This window comes from Pogoniulus pusillus, chromosome 23, assembly GCF_015220805.1.
Source record: "Pogoniulus pusillus isolate bPogPus1 chromosome 23, bPogPus1.pri, whole genome shotgun sequence".
NCBI classification, from domain to species: Eukaryota; Metazoa; Chordata; class Aves; order Piciformes; family Lybiidae; genus Pogoniulus; species Pogoniulus pusillus.
The window spans coordinates 18514520-18537594 of NC_087286.1; the positions used below are offsets into that span (position 1 = coordinate 18514520).

At 39.4% G+C, this 23075-nt stretch overlaps 1 protein-coding gene across 1 annotated transcript in view; it reads right to left on the minus strand.

The window, feature by feature from the left end:
* Window positions 1–23075, minus strand: part of UBE3C (ubiquitin protein ligase E3C) — a 72742-nt gene that overhangs the window by 35018 nt on the left and 14649 nt on the right. The window contains exons 8-16 of the mRNA XM_064162810.1: window positions 22209–22429; window positions 21771–21925; window positions 21280–21467; window positions 12272–12358; window positions 11084–11241; window positions 10315–10547; window positions 6238–6342; window positions 4366–4453; window positions 332–429 (exon numbers count right to left, since the gene is read on the minus strand). Coding sequence (XP_064018880.1) covers window positions 332–429; window positions 4366–4453; window positions 6238–6342; window positions 10315–10547; window positions 11084–11241; window positions 12272–12358; window positions 21280–21467; window positions 21771–21925; window positions 22209–22429 — 1333 coding nt within the window. The remainder of the gene's footprint in view (window positions 1–331; window positions 430–4365; window positions 4454–6237; window positions 6343–10314; window positions 10548–11083; window positions 11242–12271; window positions 12359–21279; window positions 21468–21770; window positions 21926–22208; window positions 22430–23075) is intronic.

Consider the following 23075-nt stretch of genomic DNA (forward strand, 5'->3'; position numbering starts at 1 on the left):
GTGTTTATTACAGGTGCTTACCACAAGAGGGCGCAATCATGTAGATCATAGAATCATAGACTAGGAGCATAGAATCAAGCAGGTTGGAAGAGACCTACAAGCTCATCCAGTCCACCCCATCACCCAGCCCTATCCAGTCATCTAGACCGATCAGGATTGCAGTGTGTTCTAAACATAAAACTGCCCTCTTATCTTAAGAGTACATGTCTAATTTTAATACCATTATTGTAAAGGGCAATATGAGTAGTAAATAAGCAATCAAGTATTCAGTTGCTGCAAGAGTAGAAGAAAACAAGCTGCAAAATACAACTGCACATTAGAAATTAGTTACCTTTACTCTTTCTTCAAAAGGAACCACAAAAGGTAGCTCTGTCAGAATTGCAAGTTGTCTTTCTTCAGACACAGAAAGAGGTGCTGGTTCCAAACCCACTTCAAAGAGAAAGGATGACTTTCAAAATGTTGGAAATGCCATTTTTACAAAAGACATTTACTTTGTATGAGTAACTCTAAATTTACTCTCCATGACAATACATACAGTTCAATAATTTACTTACTAAACAGTCACACAAAAGCTTTATCTTTCTTTAAGCACTAGTTTCTAACTGAAATACAAGTAGAGAAAACAAACTGAAAATGTATACAAAAATAGGTTAAATAGGTTAAAATAGGTTAAAAGTTATTTAGTTATTATTGACATTTTTCATTTTTTAATTAAGAAATAATAGAATCATGGAATCAACCAGGTTGGAAGAGACCTCCAAGATCACCCAGTCCAACCTATCCCCCAGCCCTATCCAGTCAACTAAACCCATGGCACTAAGTGCCTCATCCAGTCTTTTCTTGATGACAGAAGACAATTTAGAAGTTGCAAGTAATCAGAATTTTCATCACAGGAAAATACAATATTCTTATCCTGATGATCCAAACAGCTCAGAAATGTTGTGCTTCCAACTGCAACATCTATAGAATCAGAATCAGTCAGGGTTAGAAGGGACTGCAAGGATCACCTAGTTCCAATCCCCTGTTACGTGCAGGGACACTCTACCCTAGATTAGGCTGGCCAGAGCCTCATCCAGCCTAGACTTTGAATCAAATCTATTCTGAATCAAATCATTTTAGGCATAAAAACCAGAAATGAAACCAAATCTAATTAAACCATCAGAAAGATAACATTTCTTTCAATGAGCATCCTCTCTCAACAGCAAGGTGACAGCGACTGTGTTAAATCCTAGGCACTGCAAGGACAGTGAAAAGAACATAAAGAAATTGTACAATGTGCTTAAGAAAAAAGGATCAGAAAACAGTTCAAGAAGCTATAGCAACAGCATGTGACTCCCAAGTTATCATGCAACTCTTTTGAACCTTCTTAGATCCACAGAGCATGTTTTTAGGAAGTAACTCAACTTTGGGTGATGCACAAAAGTGATGATCCTCAGCTAGCTTCACAGTAGGAAACTCAGTTGCTGAGAACATATCTGACTGTAAACTAATTGAATCCAGAGTTTTAATGACACCTGACTAGACAATGCAATTAAAGGTCCAAAGGAAACAAACCCCACAGCTCCTTACTTGTTCCATTTTCATCTTTAATAACCATCTCACTGAAAATAATACTCCAGACTCTAGACCACATTACAAGCCTGGCATAAATGCTTCACATTACTGCCCGTGTTGGAAAGTCCTAATCATAGTTTCAGGTTTTCCCTTTGGCTCCTACTAATGGTGACCAGCATCTTGTTCTGCAAGTGGACACCACTGTTTGCTTTCTGGTTTTGTAGGTTTGTTCTTTTTCTACTCCTCAAAGCACTTGAAGTAGGGATACTTTAAGCACCAATTTAACGCTACATAGCCCAAAACATCGCATACTTGATGCAGATTCATTTGAGGCAGGTTTCAATGCTGCAAGCCCATGGAATTTCTGATAAAATGCTTAACTGTGATTACCTTTGGTTTACTTAGTAAACATTTTTAATTAGGTCAATGTATGCAGCCTATTAAGCTAACAGTTAAAAGCATTTTGAATAAAAAGTGCATGTACAGCAAAGGTAAACTACTACACGACTTCGACGGGTCAATTATTCCAGTCAATTAGTCAATTTTATCTGCATTTCTCCATCACAGCTTCTTTCTTTAAAGAGAAATATGTAATGGAGTCATCAATACAGAGGGCATTTAGAACTCAGGAGTCTGCCATTTAAGTAAATGAAAAAGCACAAATAAACACGACCATATGTGATTCAGCAGTACTTTCATGCTAATTGGCTTTAACCCATATGGAGTCAAGAGAGACTAAACAAGTCCTGTGCACACTGTTACCTGCTTGTTCTCACATGTGTTGATTGCATGGGTTTTTTTAGTCTGATTTCACATGAAAATAAAGTTTATATAAACACACTGTGTCATCTTTACTCAACATCTAGCCTCCAACATACCTTTCGAACTAAATATCTCAAACCAAATTTTGACAGAGAATAAGAGAACAAAAAATACTATTTTGTGAAGATGCTCAACTGGGCAAAGAAGAAAAATTCCTTTAGTGACATAACCAGAGAAGCAGCAAGGAGAGCTCAGCTATCTGCTCTGGTCAGCATGTCAGCTTGCTTGACAGCCAGCCAGCAAACAAGGGCCTGCTGCTGCTTGGCACCAACCACAGCATGTGCATTCCTTTATCCATCAGCTGCCCCAGACCAAGGCAATTAATGAAACAGAAGGAATTGGCCCTACTATGGGAAGTGAAAAAAGGGAAAAAACTCAAGATACTGCAGGTATGAGTGGAAAGAACCTAGCAGACTCATAACACAGGGAGAGACTCCAAAGGTAATAAGCATGGAACAGGCCTGACAGTGGAGAACATCATAGAATCAACCAGGTTAGAAAAGACCTGCCCAGGGAGGTGGTGGAGTCACTGTCCCTGGAGGTGTTCAAGAAAAGCCTGGCTGAGGCACTTAGTGCCATGGTCTGGTTGACTGGACAGGGCTGGGTGCTAGGTTGGACTGGATGATCTTGGAGGTAATAGAATCATAGAATCAACCAGGCTGGAAGAGACCTCCAAGATTATCCAGTCCAACCTAGCACCCAGCCCTAGCCAATCAACCAGGCCATGGCACTATGATCCAGGCTTTGCTTCAACACCTCCAGAGATGGGGACTCCACCACCTCCCTGGGTGGCCCATTCCAATGGCAAATGACTCTCTCTGTGAAGAACACAACAGTATGGCTGTCAAGAGTCATATAGCTCCATGGAAGATGCAGGCATTACAGACAAACAGTCCATAAGGCACTCAGGATCCAGGCCTGTTGAAGCCTGGCAATTTCTGCCAATATGGCATCTTAAAAGCATCTGTTTCATCAATCACCTTGAATAGGCTATTTCCAAAGAGAGAACTTCAACTGAAAAAATACTCAATTCAAAATTCTGACCACTAGATCAAGTAGTTATTATCTCACAACTATATGAACAAGGTGACCAAAGTAAACTTATTCAAATAAAAAACATCACTGTAAGAATTCCTTAAGTTTCAACCTTGGACAAAGCCCTTAATTGTGTCTAACTCTACGGCAGCATTCAAAGGCTATGGTCTTCTCTAAATGATCTACTACATCTGGCTAAGGTACTCAAGCAGATTACATCACCTTGAAAGAGTGGGGACTCTGGTAGATGTATCACATTCCTGCCTAAAGGCCTCATTTTTCATTCATTATTAAATCTTCACAAGTACTAGTGATGTAATTATTTTTTTACCTGAGCATAGCAAGGTAAAATTCTAGCCTAGTGATACCAAAGTATGTGAAGCTGAAAGAAAAGCACAGTGCCACAACTAAAGCAGTGTAAATTTACTCTGAGTGCTAAGTTGGTCCCAATTCTCTCATCTTTCTCTAAAAGTTGCACATGGTGCAGATATTGTGAAAAACTCAAGGAGTTAAGTTTCTGCCTTATCTAATTAGAGGCAGTATTTGTAAGCAGTCATGATGATACCCAAAGCTTGTTTAACATATAGTAAAGAAGTCTCTTTATAGTAAACAGTAAAAGCAAAACCTCAAACCTTTACATCTCCAATTTAAAAACATTTGTTTCTTATGCAACTGCCTTTAAGACATCAATATCTATATTTCTAACACACATTACTTGCCCACCTCACCATTTCCCCTGATCAATGCCAGCAGGAGCTGGGGAGACAGCTGTTACACACTAAACATCTCAAAGACATACACAGGGGGTTTAAGTGTCTGAAATAACATCATGAAAGATTATCTTGCTTTTGGCTATTGGTTAGACTTCTTCATGCAAAATAAACAGTATTTTTTAGATGGAGTAAGCTGTTATTTTGACTTCATATAGTAAAGGTTGTCTAGTCAGCATCTTACCATCCAAAGTAGACTGCAATGGTCCTATCCTTCCCATTCTTCTGACTCTCCAGACGTGTCTAGCGGATGGCACATACAGTTGAGTAACCTAATAAATTAAGAGTAGTTTATAGTTCAACCTATGATTATCTGATTTCCTATTACAGTTCACTGTTACACAGAAAATAAATGTCTGAACTCCTCCTTATGCCTGTTATTTAAAGCTGAGCTGCAAAATTCACAATGTAATAGTCCATCTGTCGTTTAAAAATCATAGAATGGTTTAGGTTGGAAGGGAGCTCAAAGCTCAGCCAGTTCCAACCCCCTGCCATAAGCAGGGACACCTCCTACTAGAACAGGTCACTCAAGGACTCATCCAACCTGGCCTTGAACACCTCCAGGGAGGTCGTGGAGCACAGAAGCACCCAATGTGATCTTTGATCTTTGATCACATTGGGTGCTTCTGTGCTCCACGACCTCCCTGAGTGACCAGTGCCAGTGTCTCACCACCCTCACTGCAAACAACCCTTTCCTAACATCTGCTTTGAATCTCCTCTCTGCCAATTTAAACCCATTCCTCCTCATCCTGTCATTACAAGACGTTGTCAATAGTCCCTCCCCAGCCTTCCTGTAGTCCCCTTCAGATACTGGAAGGCCACTCCAAGGTCTCCCCAAAGCCTTCTCTTCTCCAGGCTGCAGAGCCCCAACTCTTGTAGCCTGTCCCCATAGCAGAGCTGCTGCAGCCCTCTCAGCATCTTGATGGCCTCCTCTGGACTGGCTCAAACAATTCCATGTACTCCTTGTGTTGGGGGCTCCAGACCTGCACACAGGACTCCAGCTGTCAGATGAGAGCAGAGCCAAGAGGCAGAATCACCTCCCTTGCCCTGTTGGCCACAATTCTCTTGATGGGGCCCAGGACACAGTTAGCTGTCTGGGCTGCACGTGCACACTGCCAGCTCATGTTGAGCTTTTCATCAACTCAGACCCCCAGGTCCTTTTCCTCAGGGCTGCTTTCAGCCATTCACTATTAAATTCTGGTATTCCAAATACTAAAGAAGTTTAGTTTGAATTTTGAGAAGCCAAATTTTTCACTTCCTATTGAGGTTAGAATGACACTTTACAACTACTGCTCTTTATTCTAAGGTGTGTAGGCATAATTTCATAATTATGACAAAAACCCACCATAATAGGAAACTTGGATGTAAGACAAGCAAACATGGAATCATTGAAAATAAACAGAAGAGTTCAGTGCTAACTGTTCCATGACAAATGTCCAACTGCTAAGACATCTGACAGCACAGGATAAAGCCTGTAACTACGTACTCAAGATCCAAGTTTCCCATTATTCAAAGGATGTACTTGCACATACATATCAGTATTTCAGCTCTTTTTTTTAGCACACTCATGCATGATTTTTAAGCTCAATGTCCTTTTTTTTTTTCAAAAGCTCTTAGGGAAAAAAAAAGTCATTTCTAGATGAGGTTAGTAGAGAAAATGCTACTGGGTTTTATTTTCTTTTGGAAGACAACTTTGAGGGGGTTTTCCCCAACTACAGAGCAATTACTTCCTTTAGCATTTCATTATAATTAGTACTTAAAATAGCTAGAACATCTAATTCTAAGAAAACACTACCAGATTTTCAACTCTCCTCTGCTATAAAGCCAGATGTGCCTTACAACATAGCACTGCAGAGCAAGTTCTACTTAACGGATCAGAGCCGTGATTTAACAGGTACCTCATAACAGATACAAGACTCCTATGTTAGAGAACAGCAGCAATAATTTAAACCACACTAAATCTGGGCAACATCACTGAAACTGTCAGGAATCAAACACGTCACCACTGAAATGCTGACACCTGTAAGGCTCTGTGGAAAAAGGACATTGCTCCTACCTTATCTGCTTTAATGTTTTCTTGCTCTGAGAGCCAGTGATTAGGTGGGCAGAAATTTCTCCTTGTGTCTCTAGATTTCAGCATCTTCACTAAGTTTGTGATGACCTAGGTGTCAGAAACAGAGATGCTCAGTATACATCTAGCACTGTGAATGAAGCTTTCCAATCCACAAGCAAAAACTTTCCAGAAGTATCTTCCAGTAATGTATGAAATTGTTACTTGTGTTCACTTGAAAGGTGATGGTATCATTATTACGACCACAGTCAGAAAATGACTGAATAGAAAACCAATTAGTCACATCCTTCCAATAAAACTGGGAGGCTGAGAAGAACACTTATCATGGTCAGTAGGGTGTTTGCAATTTTTATGTTTTCCTTGGGACATTTCTTCCAATCCAGGAATCCTTCTCTCCAAACTAGAACCAACTTAGCCCAACACTACATAAAACAGAACGAGGTGGAATCAATAGCGTATTCAATGACCAGCCTTTATCACTGCTACAATGAACAGCCATCTGTTTTGCAACTTAGAGCTACAGCACTTGTAAAATTAGGAGGAAAAAAAAACCCACAAAGCTTTTCTGAAGTAATCTTGCTAATGGGCAGGTGTCAAGAGTAACAAAGAGTTTAATGGGCCTTCTAAGGAATTCTGTGTCTAGATACCACACAAAAGACCTTTTAAGATCTACTTTGTAAAGTAAGGTCTTGAATAAAGACAGAACAAAGAATGCTATTAAGGGAACTGTCTGATTACACAGGAATTTTCATCACCTTGCCCTTATAAAATTCAGTGCAGGTTAGAGAAGTCACTGAGAATCTGTAGTTCCATTACCACTATACATCAGAGGGAAAAAAAATGTTTTAAAGGTTAGGAAAAAAAAATTACCCATGTGAAGGCCATGCTAATAAAGTATTTTACAAGTAGTCAAAGAATCCTTAAAGGAAGCTGAATCAAATTAGATGAGATTTAGAGTTCCATCTACATAATGAATGGGTACTGAAAACGCTAGAGATCTCAACTCAGGCAATCTGAGCAGGGAAAATATGCAAAAGAGGTGTGAGAGATAGAAAAACTATTAATTAAAAGCATAGGTGGTAAGGAAGGATTGTGCCTTTCTCTCTGCAAGCAGCTTGCAAAGCTTAATGTCTCCTGTATTTGACAGTGTAAAAGAAATAATGGTACTTTCTACTTAAATTTGTGATTAACTACTCGAGCTTTGTTGTAATGATTTGGAAGAAGATATTGCTGCCTGCTTACTGGCAAAAGACTGTTGTGAAGCTGCCCTTAGGAAGGACTTAATGCTGCGTACAACAGCATTCCTGATGAGATGAACTTCAGATGTGTTGAGTTTTTATCTTTTAAAAAGATTGCTGAAGAAATAAACAAGGTAAGTTTTGGTATTAGCTACTTTTTTTGGGTTGAATCAGAGTCTCCAAGATTTACACTTGTAATTCAGTTAATGGAAGACAATCCTGGCTCCTGAATGTAGTTAAGAGCACACCAAGTTTAGACAGTTGCATATGAGTTTGATTTCTGATTGCTGAAGTGCAACAGACTAACTCAGGATTTTAGACCTTTCTGAACAACCACAAAAAGTGATCAAATCCAATCCACCTGAAGTGTAAGCAACTTACAGAAGGATTAAACATGAAGAGAAAACAAAGAAGATGGAGTGATACAAACTGAATGGATAAAAACACACCTATCATGCTGTCCTTCTTGGAAAACTAGAAATATTGAGGTTTTCACTTGTGACCTTTAAATACTGAGGTTTTCACTTGTGACCTTTATATCTAAAGCTTATTTGGCAATCTAAAGACGAGCAATTAAATTGTGCAAACAGGTATCAGATCAATCCGTGCAAATTAGAGATTCAGTGGTGCATTAGGACTGTATTCAACGCAATCAAAACATTATCAGTTACTCTCACTGCTATTAATGCTTATGCTCATAAGTGAAATGTGTTGTAAAATCAGGCAGAATAGGCTGGATAGAGGCTATCTTCGACTTGTAGAATGAATAAGCATTCCTTAATTAGCCCATCAGGTTAAGTGCAAGCCTTAATGGGCCTTTCCTAAAGTCTAGCATGACATCTTTCTCCAAACATGGCCAAGAAGAAAGTTCCATTAGCAATATTAATACAAGCTTAGTTGATCATTTTCATTCAATTAACTTCTTTCAATTAAATAGATAGCTTGACAAAAGCAGTGATAAAAAGACCTGAAGGGACAGCTGATGACTCGAACTGAACATTAGTGTGTGAGAGGTCGCCAGTATTAAACAGACTGTAAATCTAGCATTCAATTTGCAAAATGCATTTCTTCTGCTCCTACTTCTTTAATGAGCAATTTTAGCTGACTAGATGTGTTTGCTGCAGAATTGTCATGACAAGTCAAGCACTCCTCTTTTTTCGGACAACAGTTACAGTAGGGTTTTTTTTTGCTGCCAACGTTTTCAGCTTCTTTTAACTCATGCCTTAGGTAGGACACCGTGGATAAAATGGACAGAAATACATTAGTAGATATCTCTAAGGAGCACACATCATATTTACATCAGCTAAACCAGATTCACCATCCCATTAGTAAGTACTCCAGCAATTCCAAAAGCAGGAGCATCAACACATTTTAGCAGAACACTGTGGGAATGCAGAAGAGTTGTGGGGTGCAGGTGCAGGAGAGCTGTGGGAACGGCGTGAAGAGAAGTGACAACAGGCAGATCCTTGTAATAACAGACCTTGGTTCTCACATGCAGCTGGGCACTTATCTCAGAAGGGGTAGATAATGGACCTTCGCTAACGAGAACAAGGCATGTATGTATGCAGATGTGGTGGGTTGTCCCTGGCTAATTATGCTGATGTGTAGGTGTGTGCTCTATTGGCTGAGTGTATATATACTCAGGCTCTATGTAATAAAATTGGCTTCTGCACAATTCACATTGAATCATCTGGAGACCCTCGCAGCTGGCCCAACACCATACTGGTCTATGGGCTTGTTTAGCGTGGCCCACAGCAAGCAGAGATAGCAGGCAGTGCAACCTGCAACAGCAACAAAACCAATACACCATGGTAACAACTTAGTGAGGCCTCTAACGAAGGGACACTTGAGTAAAGGTGTAAGACAGTTACAATTTCACACCTACATAAAGTTAAAATGACATGCTGAAGGGCTTCACTAAATGGGAGCTCAACTTAAAGCCTAGATTCTGTACTGTAACTTCTTTCATAAACATGATAAGCAAGAAAATTAAACTAAGAAGAAAAAAAATCTGTTAATTATCAGAATTTAACTAGGGAGATTTTAGCAAATATACCCAAAAGCAACCTTCCCAAAGCTATATTCCTCGTAACAATGGTTACAAGTGTAATTAACAAGGACAAAAATCTGTTAATTATCAGAATTTAACTAGAGAGATCATAGAATCATAGAATCAACCAGGTTGGAAGAGACCTCCAAGATCATCCAGTCCAACCTAGCACCCAGCCCTAGCCAGTGAACTAGACCATGGCACTAAGTGCCTCAGCCAGGCTTTTCTTGAAGACCCCCAGGGACGGTGCCTCCACCACCTCCCTGGGCAGCCCATTCCAATGGCAATCACTCTCTCTGTGAAGAACTTCTTCCTAACATCCAGCCTATACCTACCCTGGCACAACTTGAGACTGTGTCCCCTTGTTCTACTGCTGGTTGCCCGGGAGGAGAGACTAACCCCACCTGGCTACAATGCCCCTTCAGGTAGTTGTAGACAGCAATAAGATCACCCCTGAGCCTCCTCTTCTCCAGGCTAAACAGGCCCAGCTCCCTCAACCTCTCCTCATAGGTTTTGTGCTCCAGGCCCCTCACCAGCTTTGTTGCCCTTCTCTGGACGTGTTCCAGCACCTCAACATCTTTCTTGAATTGAGGGGCCCAGAACTGGACAGATTTTAGCAAATATACCCAAAAGCAACCTTCCCAAACCTATATTCCTTGTAACAATGGTTACAAGCGTAATGAACAAGGAAAAAATCCCACAAACCTAATCACATCTCTTCAACAGAAGCCTGAAATCTCTGTTTCAGTAAGTGCTGAAATTGACACACTTTACCTTGAACAACTGAATCCACCTTTTTTGTTCAGTCTGTATACACTGCTGCATCTCTGTGTTTTTTGTTACTCCCACACTTCGAAAGGCTGCAATATATTCTTCCCGAATCTCTGGTTTTGTTTCTGGGTAAGCCAACTTTATGATTCCTAAGCAGGCATCTCGAAGGCAGCGTGATAGTATTACAAGCTCTTCTAGCGTGAAAGGCATCATTGATGATTGTCTTTGACCTACAACTACATAAAACAGGTTTCCTTCAATGACTTTTTTTCCTAAATCATGGTGTTCCTGAAAAAAGAACAATCGTTTAAATGGAACTTTTAACGTTCAACACACAAAATCTAAAGGTGCCACCCAAAAAAGGAGAGTGAGGAAACATTTCTAAAGGCAATCAGGCTTTGTAGCTGTTTGCAGTCACAATGATTTTAATTACAATACTCTCTTCCGTGATTTGTGCTGCATTTTTACATCAGATTGCATGTTCGGCCCAGAAGAACTTCACTCTCTTCACCAGTTGATTAGAAATTATCATGATTAAGAACTGCCACATCAGACCTTGTGAAGATAGGGGTCCCAAAGTGCAGGCCATCATTTTTCAGTCTATTTTTCTAAATGCAATCACCATGAAAGAGCCTGCTGAAAGCTGAGTGCCCAGGGGACTATCAGCAAGTCAGGCCAGAAGAGCCTTCACCACATATGTTAGCAAATCAGTGCCCAGGGAACTCCATAGCCTTACACAAAACCACTCCTATTTAATATGCTTGAAACTCACCTTCTATTGGATCACCAAAGAATTCATTATCATGAATAGAAATTAGTGAATGACTAAACAAAGAACTAAAAAGGTAGAAGAGAGGGATAATTCGACTAGAGTCTTCTAAAGACATTGGAGAGCCTCTTGAAATCACTTGAAGAAGTGGCACCATAGACCTGAAAATACAAAAAGGAAAATTACCAACAGTTAGTACTCTCAGAAGTATTAACTTCAGCTTTTGAGTACTTAGCAATAGTTCCTACAGTAAAATGAGACTTTCAGTGACATAACTATTTCCCATCCTTGCAAAAGAAAAGTTACTCTTTGTAAGCCCTTATCACTACAGCAAAATGAGACTCTCAGTGACATAACTACTTCCCATCCTTGCAAAAGAAAAGTTACTCTTTGTAAGCCCTTACCACTACAGCAAAATGAGACTCTCAGTGACATAACTACTTCCTATCCTTGCAAAAGAAGTTACTCTTTGTAAGCTCTTATCACTACAGCATCTGAGTGTCTTGAGGATATAAACTTTAGCATTAACTATTACAGACTGCAGATACCTTTTGGTTTACAATAGAGGCATGAAGCAAAGAGAATAACTAATCTGCACTTCAGCACTGAACAAATCTGTAGGTCCAATGCCTCGGTGCCTCTGCCACCATCAATTGCTGAATTAGTCAAAGTCCAAGAGCCAAGGGGATGCATTCTCAAGTTATGCTGAGGGAAGTACAGGCTGGATGTTAGGAGGAAGCTCTTCACAGAAAGAGCGATTGGCATTGGAATGGGCTGCCCAGGGAGGTGGTGGAGTCACTGTCCCTGGAGGTGATCAAGAAAAGCCTGGATGAGGCACTTAGTGCCATAGTCTGGTTGACTGGCTAGGGCTGGGTGCTAGGTGGGGCTGGATGATCTTGGAGGTCTCTTCCAACCTAGTTGATTCTATGCTTCTACTTGGGATGAAGCATTTGAAGATTTGATGTTTATTTATGCTAGGAAGCACTCTAAAAACTACAAAACATTCAGCTCATTTTAAATACAGATTTTATTCGCTTACTGTCCTACTGCTAAGAGTTTGCTGGGGTTTATGAATAACCATTCGAGTTCTGGCTTTAATCACCTTCCACAAACATTGTCATACCACTAACAGCCTCATCCCCTCTCTCCTTATTTTAACCAAGACTGGTTCAGAGATGGTATCATACATACCCTGTAATCATTCGTGTAGTCATCGAAGATATCAAATACCAAAGATGCCTCAGGAATCTGGCATTAAAGGCTAAACTATAAAGAAGCCTGCAAAAGGAAGTTCAAATAAATTGTGTTTTCCAAAGTTCTGCCTTCACAAACCACAATGCTTCCCTAACAACTTTTCTGTTATAAATTCCTCAAACATTAACAATTTGATTTTGGTTGGGTTTTTTTTCCCCCCAAGATGAAGGTGAAAACCCCAAAAGCTGAAACACAAGCATATAAATCCTTAGGTCTAAAGTGCACCATTTTCATGAACTCTGCAACAAAGCACATCATTTAACCCCAAGATTTCCATATTTCACTGCATTAAATGCACATTAATAAAAACAACTGTGGAATTTTGTGACTTCTATTAAAGAAAAAGCACACCAACTAAGTGTCAGCCACTTCTGTGCCTCTTTCAACATGAGCAAAAGTAGCCATTTCTGTGGAAATGAATTTATGCCAGAAGCAATTCCTGATTTGAAATTATACAGCGACTTTACTGATAGGTTCTGCGTAACAGATACAGAAACAGCAGCATCAATGGCACAGTGCCCACCAGGGTAGCTTTCATACACATACACTAATCCATCGAGACACAAATGGCTTATACAACTGTGAAAATAGATGTGTATCTTCACATGGCAGTTATAGATAGGACTGACTTTAACCATATTATTACTACAGACATGTCTAAGGCATGGTTCTGAAGAAATGAGATGTAAAAGGCTTCTACAGACATGTCTAAGGCATGGTTCTGAAGAAATGAGATGTAAAAGGCTTCTACAGACATGTCTAAGGCATGGTTCTGAAGAAATGAGATGTAAAAGGCTTCTACAGACATGTCTAAGGCATGGTTCTGAAGAAATGAGAAATAAAAGGCTTCTACAGACATGTCTAAGGCATGGTTCTGAAGAAATGAGAAATAAAAGGCTTCTACAGACATGTCTAAGGCATGGTTCTGAAGAAATGAGAAATAAAAGGCTTCTACAGACATGTCTAAGGCATGGTTCTGAAGAAATGAGAAATAAAAGGCTTCTACAGACATGTCTAAGGCATGGTTCTGAAGAAATGAGATGTAAAAGGCTTCTACAGACATGTCTAAGGCATGGTTCTGAAGAAATGAGATGTAAAAGGCTTCTACAGACATGTCTAAGGCATGGTTTTTTTGAAGAAATGAGAAATAAAAGGCTTCCTGGGATTGAAGTCTCCCTCAGCCCATTTTTTCTCCCTGCAAGAAGCAATATAGATAACAAACATCGTATGAATCAATATTATGTGTTCTAGAAACCAAACAGCATTTGACTAATCTGTCATTTTTGGATACTGAAGAACTATATTCAGTGAGTTATCCCAAAAGCTACTTTCCTGGGTCTCCTAATTACTGTAAGAATAAATAAGATAGAACAGATGCTCAGGTCCACATCTCCTCTCAGAGGTCAATAGCCTCCCTGTGACCATGCATACAAGACATAGGAGGCTGGGAAAGGGGAGCAGGGAGGGTAGACGAGCTGCTGCCTGAAAAAAACATTTATTACAGGCCATATGGATACATTGAAATCTGCCAGATGGCAAAGGAAAGGAAGCACACATTTCATTAAGGAATAAAGTTGCTTTTTTAAAAAACATCACCAGTGCACACTTACAAAGATTTGAGAATGGTTTAAGACCAAACCATTCAAAGACATGAAAATCGACCAAAAAAAGAACACATGAAACCCTACACACTCACAAGTACTGCCTCTGTGTCCCTGCTTACTAGCTGCTAAAGTCCTGTAGGCTCCTTCCTGCTGTGATGGTTTGGATGTTCCCTGACCCCCCACACTTTGGAAATCACCCAGGCTCGACTCAGCTGGCTCTGGAAATTTGAATGAAGCTTATATTTACAGCTTAGCTCAATAAACAAGCAGATATTTACAGTATATACATTTATATACAGAAATAGACAAGGTAAAAGGTAATACAGAAACACAACAGCCCTCCCAGAAACCTGAGTCCCCAGGAGGGGCTCCCAATTGCCTTTCCACCTTCTCCCACCCATCTCAACCTTACCCCAGTCCCAAGGAAGAATGGAGGTTAGGCCAGGGGGTTAGGAAGCAAAGTGGATTAATCAGAGGGACAGCAGAGAGGCTAGAGAGAGAAATGCAGCCCAGAGCTCCCCAGCAGAAGTGCCTTATCTATGTTTGGATTCCTGTTCTTATACATCTCAACGAGCCTATGAGTGGACATCATCCTGTTTCCCTTTCACAGCCTGGGATCTAATCCTTCTCACCAAAACATTCTAGCTAGCTTCAAACTAGCACACCTGCCTTCCATGAAGTACAGCCTCTAATGCACCCACACTGCTAGCCTCTTCTTCAGGTTCTCAATTCACCTGCAGTCACCAAGAGCCAGTGACAATGAACTGTGTAAGGCTAAAGCAGCAGGAAGAAGAGCAGAACTCTTCACATGAGAGAAAAGATAGTTTTGCAGGTACAGGGAGCTCTGGAACTAAAACAGGGGTATGCAGAAGTGTAACTGAAACATAAGCAATCTCTGTGTGTCTTTGCTGAAATATCATCCATTTTACTTAAAAGGTTCTGAATTTAAGTACACAGATGGTATCATTTAGAAGACTTGACAGCTTCACCTACTCCAAACAAGCTGCGTGTTGATGCTAATTACAACATTGGAGTCAAATTTGAAGCAATGGCAGCTAATGCCAGCTTTAAGGTAAGTTTTATTGCAAAATTCAGTTCTGTTTTAGCCAAGTGGAATTTTCTTTTTAAATCCACCTGAATTTGATCCATGGGAATTTTACTTCTTCTAAAGTCACATTATTTTGACATTTGAGTGGAAATTATACATTATAACCTGAGGAAGGGCTTATTATATCCAGCTAATTTAGAATAAGGATTTGTATTTTAATGTTTAAATACCTGAATGATAGCTTAGATGTCTTGCTTTCTGAAATGAAAAACTTCCTTAGTGACCTTCAGTTTTCAGCCTCACATTTGAAAAGAGAAGTAATTTGGCACAGCGCCTTTAGGTCTCACAGGGCTTCCGAGTGAAAACTTGTTAATTTTACAATCATCCCTGGAAATTATGTAATAGTTTTAGCAGAAATGAACAAATATTATGGACGCTGCACCTACCATAATGTAATTCATTTTTTCATTCTAGCAATATTCAGCCATAATGAAGCGAAGAAAAGGACAAACCTTAAGAGCTTCTAATAATAACCTTTGTCTAAGTTTTAGCCATTTTTATTCCATATCCGTGAATCAGGCAGTCCATTTCAGCAACTGCTATATTTCATGGCTCAATTCCAGAAAGGCTGAATATATTCAACTTTCACATTTCCTTTCCCTGAAAATCTGCTTAAATACAGAAGTATAAATTTGGTAGGAAATGTTAGCGTACAGCCTGTTTTGGCAGCATGAAATAGCTAAGGAATATAAATCAGTTTCATGGATTGTATAGTAACAATTATGTAAAACCAAAATAAACCCCCCAAAAAAAAGTATCAACAAACCCACAATGCAAGAAAGGCCCTGAAAAAATCTTCTCTCTGCAAATGTTTAAGAAATTTGCTGCACTAATCACTTTAAAACTAAAACAAAAACAACCCCTAAAACTTTTGGCCTCACTTTGGAAAAAGAAGAAACACACACATGAAAAGTCAAAGAAAAAAAAGCTTAACTTAAAAAAAGCAAATTAAAGAACTGCTAAGTGTCTACCTCATTCTGTCGTTCTGTGACCAAGCTGTGTGGTGCAGCAGACAGGCTGGAGGGAAGGGATGCCAGCCAGAGGAACCTGGACAGGCGCGCACAAGCCAACCTCAGGAGGTTTAACAAGACCAAGTGCAAGGTCCTGCAGCTGGGTTGGGTCAATGCTAAGCACAAATGCAGGCTGGGCAGTGAGTGGCTGGAGAGCAGCCCTGAGAGGAACCTGGGGGTGATGCTGGATGAGAAGCTCAACATGAGCCAGCAGTGTGCACTTGCAGCCCAGAAAGCCAACCAGAGCCTGGGCTGCATCAGGAGAAGTGTAGCCAGCAAGTCGAGGGAGGTGATTCTCCCTTTCTACTACACTCTGCTGAGACCTCACTTGGTGTACTGCATCCAGTTCTGGAGCCCCCATTACAAGAAGGATGTGGACGTGCAGAAGTGTGTTCAGAGAAGCACCATGAGGATGCTCAGAGGGCTGAAGCAGCACTCCTATGAGGGTAGACTGAGGGAGCTGGGGCTGTACAGTCTGCAGAAGAGGAGGCTCCCAGGTGACCTTATTATGGCCTTTCAGTATCTGAAGGGAGCCTACAAAAAAGCTGGGGAAGGACTTTTCAGTACATCAGGGAATGACAGGACTAGGCAGAATGGAGCAAAGCTGGAGATGAGTAGGTTCAGGCTGGACATGAGGAGGAAGTTGTTCAGCATGAGAGTGGTGAGAGTCTGGAATGGGTTGCCCAGGGAGGTGGTTGAGGCCCCATGGCTGGAGGTATTTAAGGCCAGGCTGGACGGGGCTCTGGCCAGATGGATTTAGAGTAGGGTGTCCCTGCCCATGGCAGGGGGGTTGGAACTAGATAATCCTTATGGTCCCTTCCAACCCTGACTGACTGTATGATTCTCACTCTTTGACAAAGATGTGCATCTGCTGAAAACCAGCATTTCTAGATAGAACTACATTGAAATGAGACAGTACAAGAGAACTCTTCCTGCTAAGATGCAGAACATTACAGAGATAGATTATATACCCTGAAGACAAAGCATTACCAATCCACCAAGTTTAGAGATCAGTTATTGTAAAACTTGATCACTCTTTCTGTTAAAGTACACCAAATACACACTAGAAAAAGGATCAGACATTATGCTCAATAATGTAAAATTTTTATCATCTAACTTAGGGGTTTAATTTTCAATGTTCATACTACTCTAAAAAGCAAATGAGGTTGATGAAGTTTAAACCTTGGGTTTTCAACCCTCCCCCCCCGTGGTTCTCATTTGCTTTAAAATCTCACTGCACACCACCAACTTCTTTATCACAAGATTGTTATTCATGCCTTTATATACTGGGCTTCATTCACAGAGTTTCTGTAAAGTTCAATATTCAGGTGCAGTACTGTAGTTTGGGAGAAGGAACCATGTTCCTGTTACTAGCAAAGTGGAATGCTCCTTTCAAGTGGAAAAAGACACACTGTCTGTCTCAGCCATAGGCTATGCTAATTAGAGTCACACTCATGATTTCTCTGAAGTATCTATTTTAATCATATCAAATTAAATTACCTGCTCCCAAAAGTAAGTACATAATGATCATTTATTTAGGACCTTGTTTCTCTCTCTAGGTATCTAATTGTCCATGAAGGCCATATGATTTATATATACTTGCCAGAAGAGCATTTTGGGCACCTCTGGTTTAAAAAAAAGTGCCAAATTCCTCCTGCACGATGGGACAGATTAAATGACCCATTAAGCTTAATTTAGCTGAGGCACCACTACAAGTTAATTAGTTAAAGGCAAGATTTTCAGTCTAGGTCATAAATTGGGCCCAGCTTCCCACTGAGACCATTTAAGTTAATGAAGAGAATACACTAGAACGAGACGAGCTCATACAGTCTGTGAAAGGTCACTGCTGCCAGGGCAGCAGATTTTGACACTTCGGAACTGGAAGGTGTCACAGGTAGGAGACAGCATGCAAAACCATCCTTAAATGAACTAAAACGCTCTTCAGGCTGCTTTTTGTTTCTTCCTCTCTTTGTACTGGACCAAGAATGTAAAGCAAAGCTTTAAAAGTAAGTAAAAAGGTCTTACATAACGTTTCTGGTTTTAAGAAAAACACAGCAGTGTAGAATCGCTGAAACAGCCTGATGTAAAGCCAAAGTACTTTCTGCACACATAGGAAGACAGGCTGCTCATATTACATCAGAATGTCTGCTTTAAAACTATTTTCAACCACAGGTTAAGATTAGCAATATTATGTTAATTAAATAGGAGGAATGTGCACTCACTATGAAAGCATTAAACCAAGATCAGCAATCACTGCAGGATACTGATCAGATGGCTGATGGTGGCTGGAGTACCAGTACAAACAGTGTCCATCACCATGTCATGTTAAAACAGTACTGATGACCCACACTTCTGTAGTATTAAAATAGGTGTCTGATTGTGCAGAAACAGAATTTACTAGTTATTTAAAGTATAGTTTTGGTGAAAAAATCCCTGTATATCTCTTTTAAATGAGAACTACACTCCAAGATTCAAGCCCTCTCTTTTTTTTTAATAACTATTCAATAATACATATCAACTTTACAGTGAAAAGATGAAAGCCCTGCCCCTCTGAAAAGAAGCACAATTCCCAATGACTTCATTACAAAGAGGATTTTATTTTACATCTCTCATCTGGCTTACTGAACACTAGCTACCACTGAGTTTTTTCCAGTCTTGCAACCTTTTCCTTCAATCGAGTTTTACTGTATCTTTCCAGAACTCTCAATACAGACTTATCAAAATTCCTAACAGCTAATCCAAAGCAATGTGCTCTTCCAGTAATTCACTTCCTGATCTTGTCACTCTTTCTAGAGAATCAGAAAAGAACCTCAGAGGCTTGTCCTTTCTGGTCAAAACTATATTGTACTTTTGGGTGTCTTACTCTGTTCAGAGTACAAAACAAGCTGGTCGCTCCTGCAAAACCAAAGAAAGTAGTGAGTTAATGCAGCAACAGCAATACTGCTAACACTACACAGTATCAGTCAAATCAAAGGTACACTGAGAAGTCAACAAAAGAGCATTCAGCTTTAATGAAGTGGCATAAATCTCTGAGTTTCTCCCCTTTTCTGAAGAAGGAAAAAAGCCTAAAAACCATTACAACAACAAAGACATTTTTCCCTCCCTGCCTGAGCCTTATTTTCTTTACAGTTATTGAAAAGCTATGTTCAGTGATTACTCTCTTTATTTGGCATCCTGCTTTGCACATTTGCAGCCTTTCTTTTCCATTATCATTATTTTCTATTACAGTTGTAAATGCTGTTAAATAAGTCTTTGCAACAACCTTCACTATTGTTTAAAACATTTGACCCATATGTTTCTAAACAGAAACCAAGAACATTTTAAGATCTTAAAATATATTTTACATTATTTTAAATACATTGGTTAAACCATGTAGAAATAGTTGAGCAGAAATAGATAGATATATTTTACTTTGAATATGAACTCATTTAAAAGTCCGTTTCAAAACAAGTAAAACATCTTTCAAAATATTATCATTAAATTTAACTAAATCACTTCAGGCAATACAAAAAATTATCATCAGGCAACTAAATATGCAAATTAATGAAAAAAAAAATCTCTTGTCTTCCAAAACGGCAAAATATTTATTACCTTTAAAGTAATCATCTAATTCTTTGAAAAACAGTCAGAAGTAACGTTTAGAACAGCTCCTTGGCAACTTAGGCCAGGCCTGAAATGCACTGATAATAGGACAAAAGGCTCATACCTCCTGACATGATAATGCCTGTCAAACCCAACACCTGTGACTGACTTAGAAGTCAGAACTAGTAATTAAATGTCTACTTTAAATTTACCAAGTACCTGTATGAATCAACTCCACCTTGACCATAAAAGTAATTCCATTGGTACTATCAGTGACAAATTTTTACTACTTTTTTTTCTAAAATTGGTACATTCAGCTATTTTGGAGCTATTCAAAAGTTAATATTTGTACATTTATTTCTGCTACAAGATGTTGAGAAGAGCTTTCATTGCTCCTGAATTTACCCAGTGTGTAACTAGCCTGTTACCACAAATAACTGCAAAGACCCAGTATGACTGCCTAGAGGAAATAGATGCCATACCCATACAATTGAAGTTCTGTGTGACTTCTTTATTCATTAAACACCCTTTTCCACAGAGTTCACCAGCAACTTCAAGCCAAAGCAGCGATGCATTTAAACTCAGTAATTACTATCCAAGGCAATGTACTATGTGCAACAATAAAGTGGGCATACTAATTCAACTGCTGCTATGATCTTCAGGTCTCACATCCTGCTCTAATGCAATTAGTCTACAAAGAACTAATTACCCTAATCGAGCAATCCCAGTTTCACTGACATCTTACTTCCTCTAACAGCTATAAACACCACCCGGCTAAGAGAGCACCTAATTAGTTTTCTGTATCACTGTTTACAATGCAGTTTGAATTGATTATGTTTACAACATTCTCTAAATACTTACTTCACTACCAGCAACTACATACTTATTCAAAACTATTTGCACCAGCAGAGTGTTAATACTTCTGGGTCATAGTCTGATAATAAAAAGGTCAAAAATCTTCTCCCATTGTTACTGATATTTATGGTTTTCAGCCCTTCTAAAAGAATGCTGTACAAATGAACAAATCTTTTATCCCCATCTCAGGTGTTGAAGCCCTTCCCAAACAATAGCAGTGATTTTCAACAGTTAAGAGTGGTTCTAGTTTGTATTAAGTGAGATTCTGGCTGTATACTAAAGGCCCCCTCATGAGAACAAGCTTGGCTCAGCACTCAGCTACTAGAGAGATGTCAAATCCACACCAGTGAAAGTTTTAAAACCAAGCTAGACAGAGTTCTGCTACAAAGAAACAACAGTGCCTCTCAGCAAGGTGACGGATAAACCACTTTCAAGAATTTCTGCAACCCCTATTTGTGGGTGATTTTCACAAGCACTACCTGTTCCATAATATTCTGTCATCACATTGAGGACTAACCTATTTGCAACTCATTAAGCAAATCAAGATGTTACACTTCTGGATTCCGTGATCACTACAGAGAAAGCACAATCAACAAGAAGTAAAACGGGAAACAGAAAGAATCCACTCGTTCATTTGCCTGGAATTATTATTTCAATTCTGAAATTCTTACTTATTTCAGCTGAATATAACACAGAACAATCTCCACAGGGTAGTTAAAACAAGTCTATTTGATAAAACTGACTTCAGGTATACTACAGTTCAACATCACTATTATTCATACTTGCCTGACTTTTGGCACCATCATTCGGTGCTGTACCATCAGCGTGTGGCAGATTGATGCCATTAGGGTAAATACTTCTTCACTAGCTGAATCTCTCCAGACCATATTCAGCAGAGTGTTTGTTTGTTGTTTTGTATCCAGTTTCTTCAGACACTCCTCAGTTATGTACTGAACTGATATTCTCCCATCACTCTGCAAACAAATCAAAGAAAAATCCGATTTATGTCTTTTTAATAATCAAGTATCCCCCTTTTTACAAAGTCATCATACTTCACAACTAAACATGTCCCCTTCTACATGTATCTAGAAAAATATCAGACTTCTGATGATGATCACGGTTTTGCCTGTATTTGCTGCGACTGGATGAGGCACTTAGTGCCATGGTCTGGTTGACTGGATAGGGCTGGGGGATAGGTTGGACTGGATGATCTTGGAGGTCTCTTGCAACCTGGTTGATTCTATGAAATTCATTTAAAGAAATCCTGTACTGCTTACTGGTGTAGTTGTCATTTTACTGATCTCTTCATCCTCATCTTCAGAATCACTGTTTGCATCTTGGCAATTTGTACCAGCAGCAGACACAGGCAACTGAGAGAGAAAAATCTGGAGTACCCTTAAATACACAAGAAGACCTTCCTCTGAAAGGGATCCTGTAACACATGTATTGAAAGAGAAGATCCTTAGCCACATCATACTGCACTGTAAAGTGTACTTTACCAGAAATACCTGATGAAACTCATCATTATGCCAAATCTTCTCAAATTAAGTGCATTTTTTTACTGAAAAGAGGAAAAATAGCTAATAAAACAGATCTGTCCAATATTTTTATTCACAAACTGTCCTTTCTACTTGGCAACAAACCACACTGTGAAAATACGTAACACATTAACTCATATATGAAAAAACAATACATTGACCATTCAGCTTTCTCACCCAAATATGTTTCTCCAACTGTTAACACAAAGTAAAAAAGCCATGGGGCTTGATCACTTCTTCTTGAACATCCACTTTCTGCTAATAATAGTGCATTCAGAAAGAGTTCATAAGTGAAAATGGTCTGCACATCAGCAAGCGCTGGAATGATGAAATGGAATATCTGATCTGTAAAAGGTGCTGCCAGAAACTCCTCTGTGAAGGCTGCAAAAACCTGCTGCCTGAAATGAAGAAAAATTGTCTTTGTAGAAAACACAAGTAAAAATTCTCACAACTATATCCACAGAGCAACAGATCAATTAGCAAGTTTGAGCATGAGCTGAAGAAGCCTGCAGAGTTGCTCTCCATTTTATCCTTGAAACTTTCAATGAACTCAGGAAACTATTCTGAAGTTATAGTTGTTGTTTATAATCTTGAAATAAAAAATTCATTTTAAAGGCACAATTACTCTCCTCCCCCAATACTACTCCATCAGAAAACATTATCACATGTGATAGCTTGACCTCTGTTTCATCCATCTACCTGATTCTTTCTGCTTGCAAACTATGACTCAGTAATTTCCTTCCATAAACTTCAAATCCTATATCAAACTTTTTAGCTCCAAAAATGTTTTCATCTGCCTTTAACTGCTTTTCTGCTCATCTAAGTTTTTCCACACCTGTGTTCCCATGCATCATAGTATCTGCTATTGTAGTGTTGTGCATTTTATTGCCTTTTTCTTAAACACACCTGAAACTACATTGTTTCATCAACATATAGCATTACCAAAAAAAAATCATTAGTATTGCAAATAAATCAGTAAACTGCTCCAAAAGAACAGCTAGACACTCAACAACACTTCTACCAATAACAGATGAGTACAGAAAT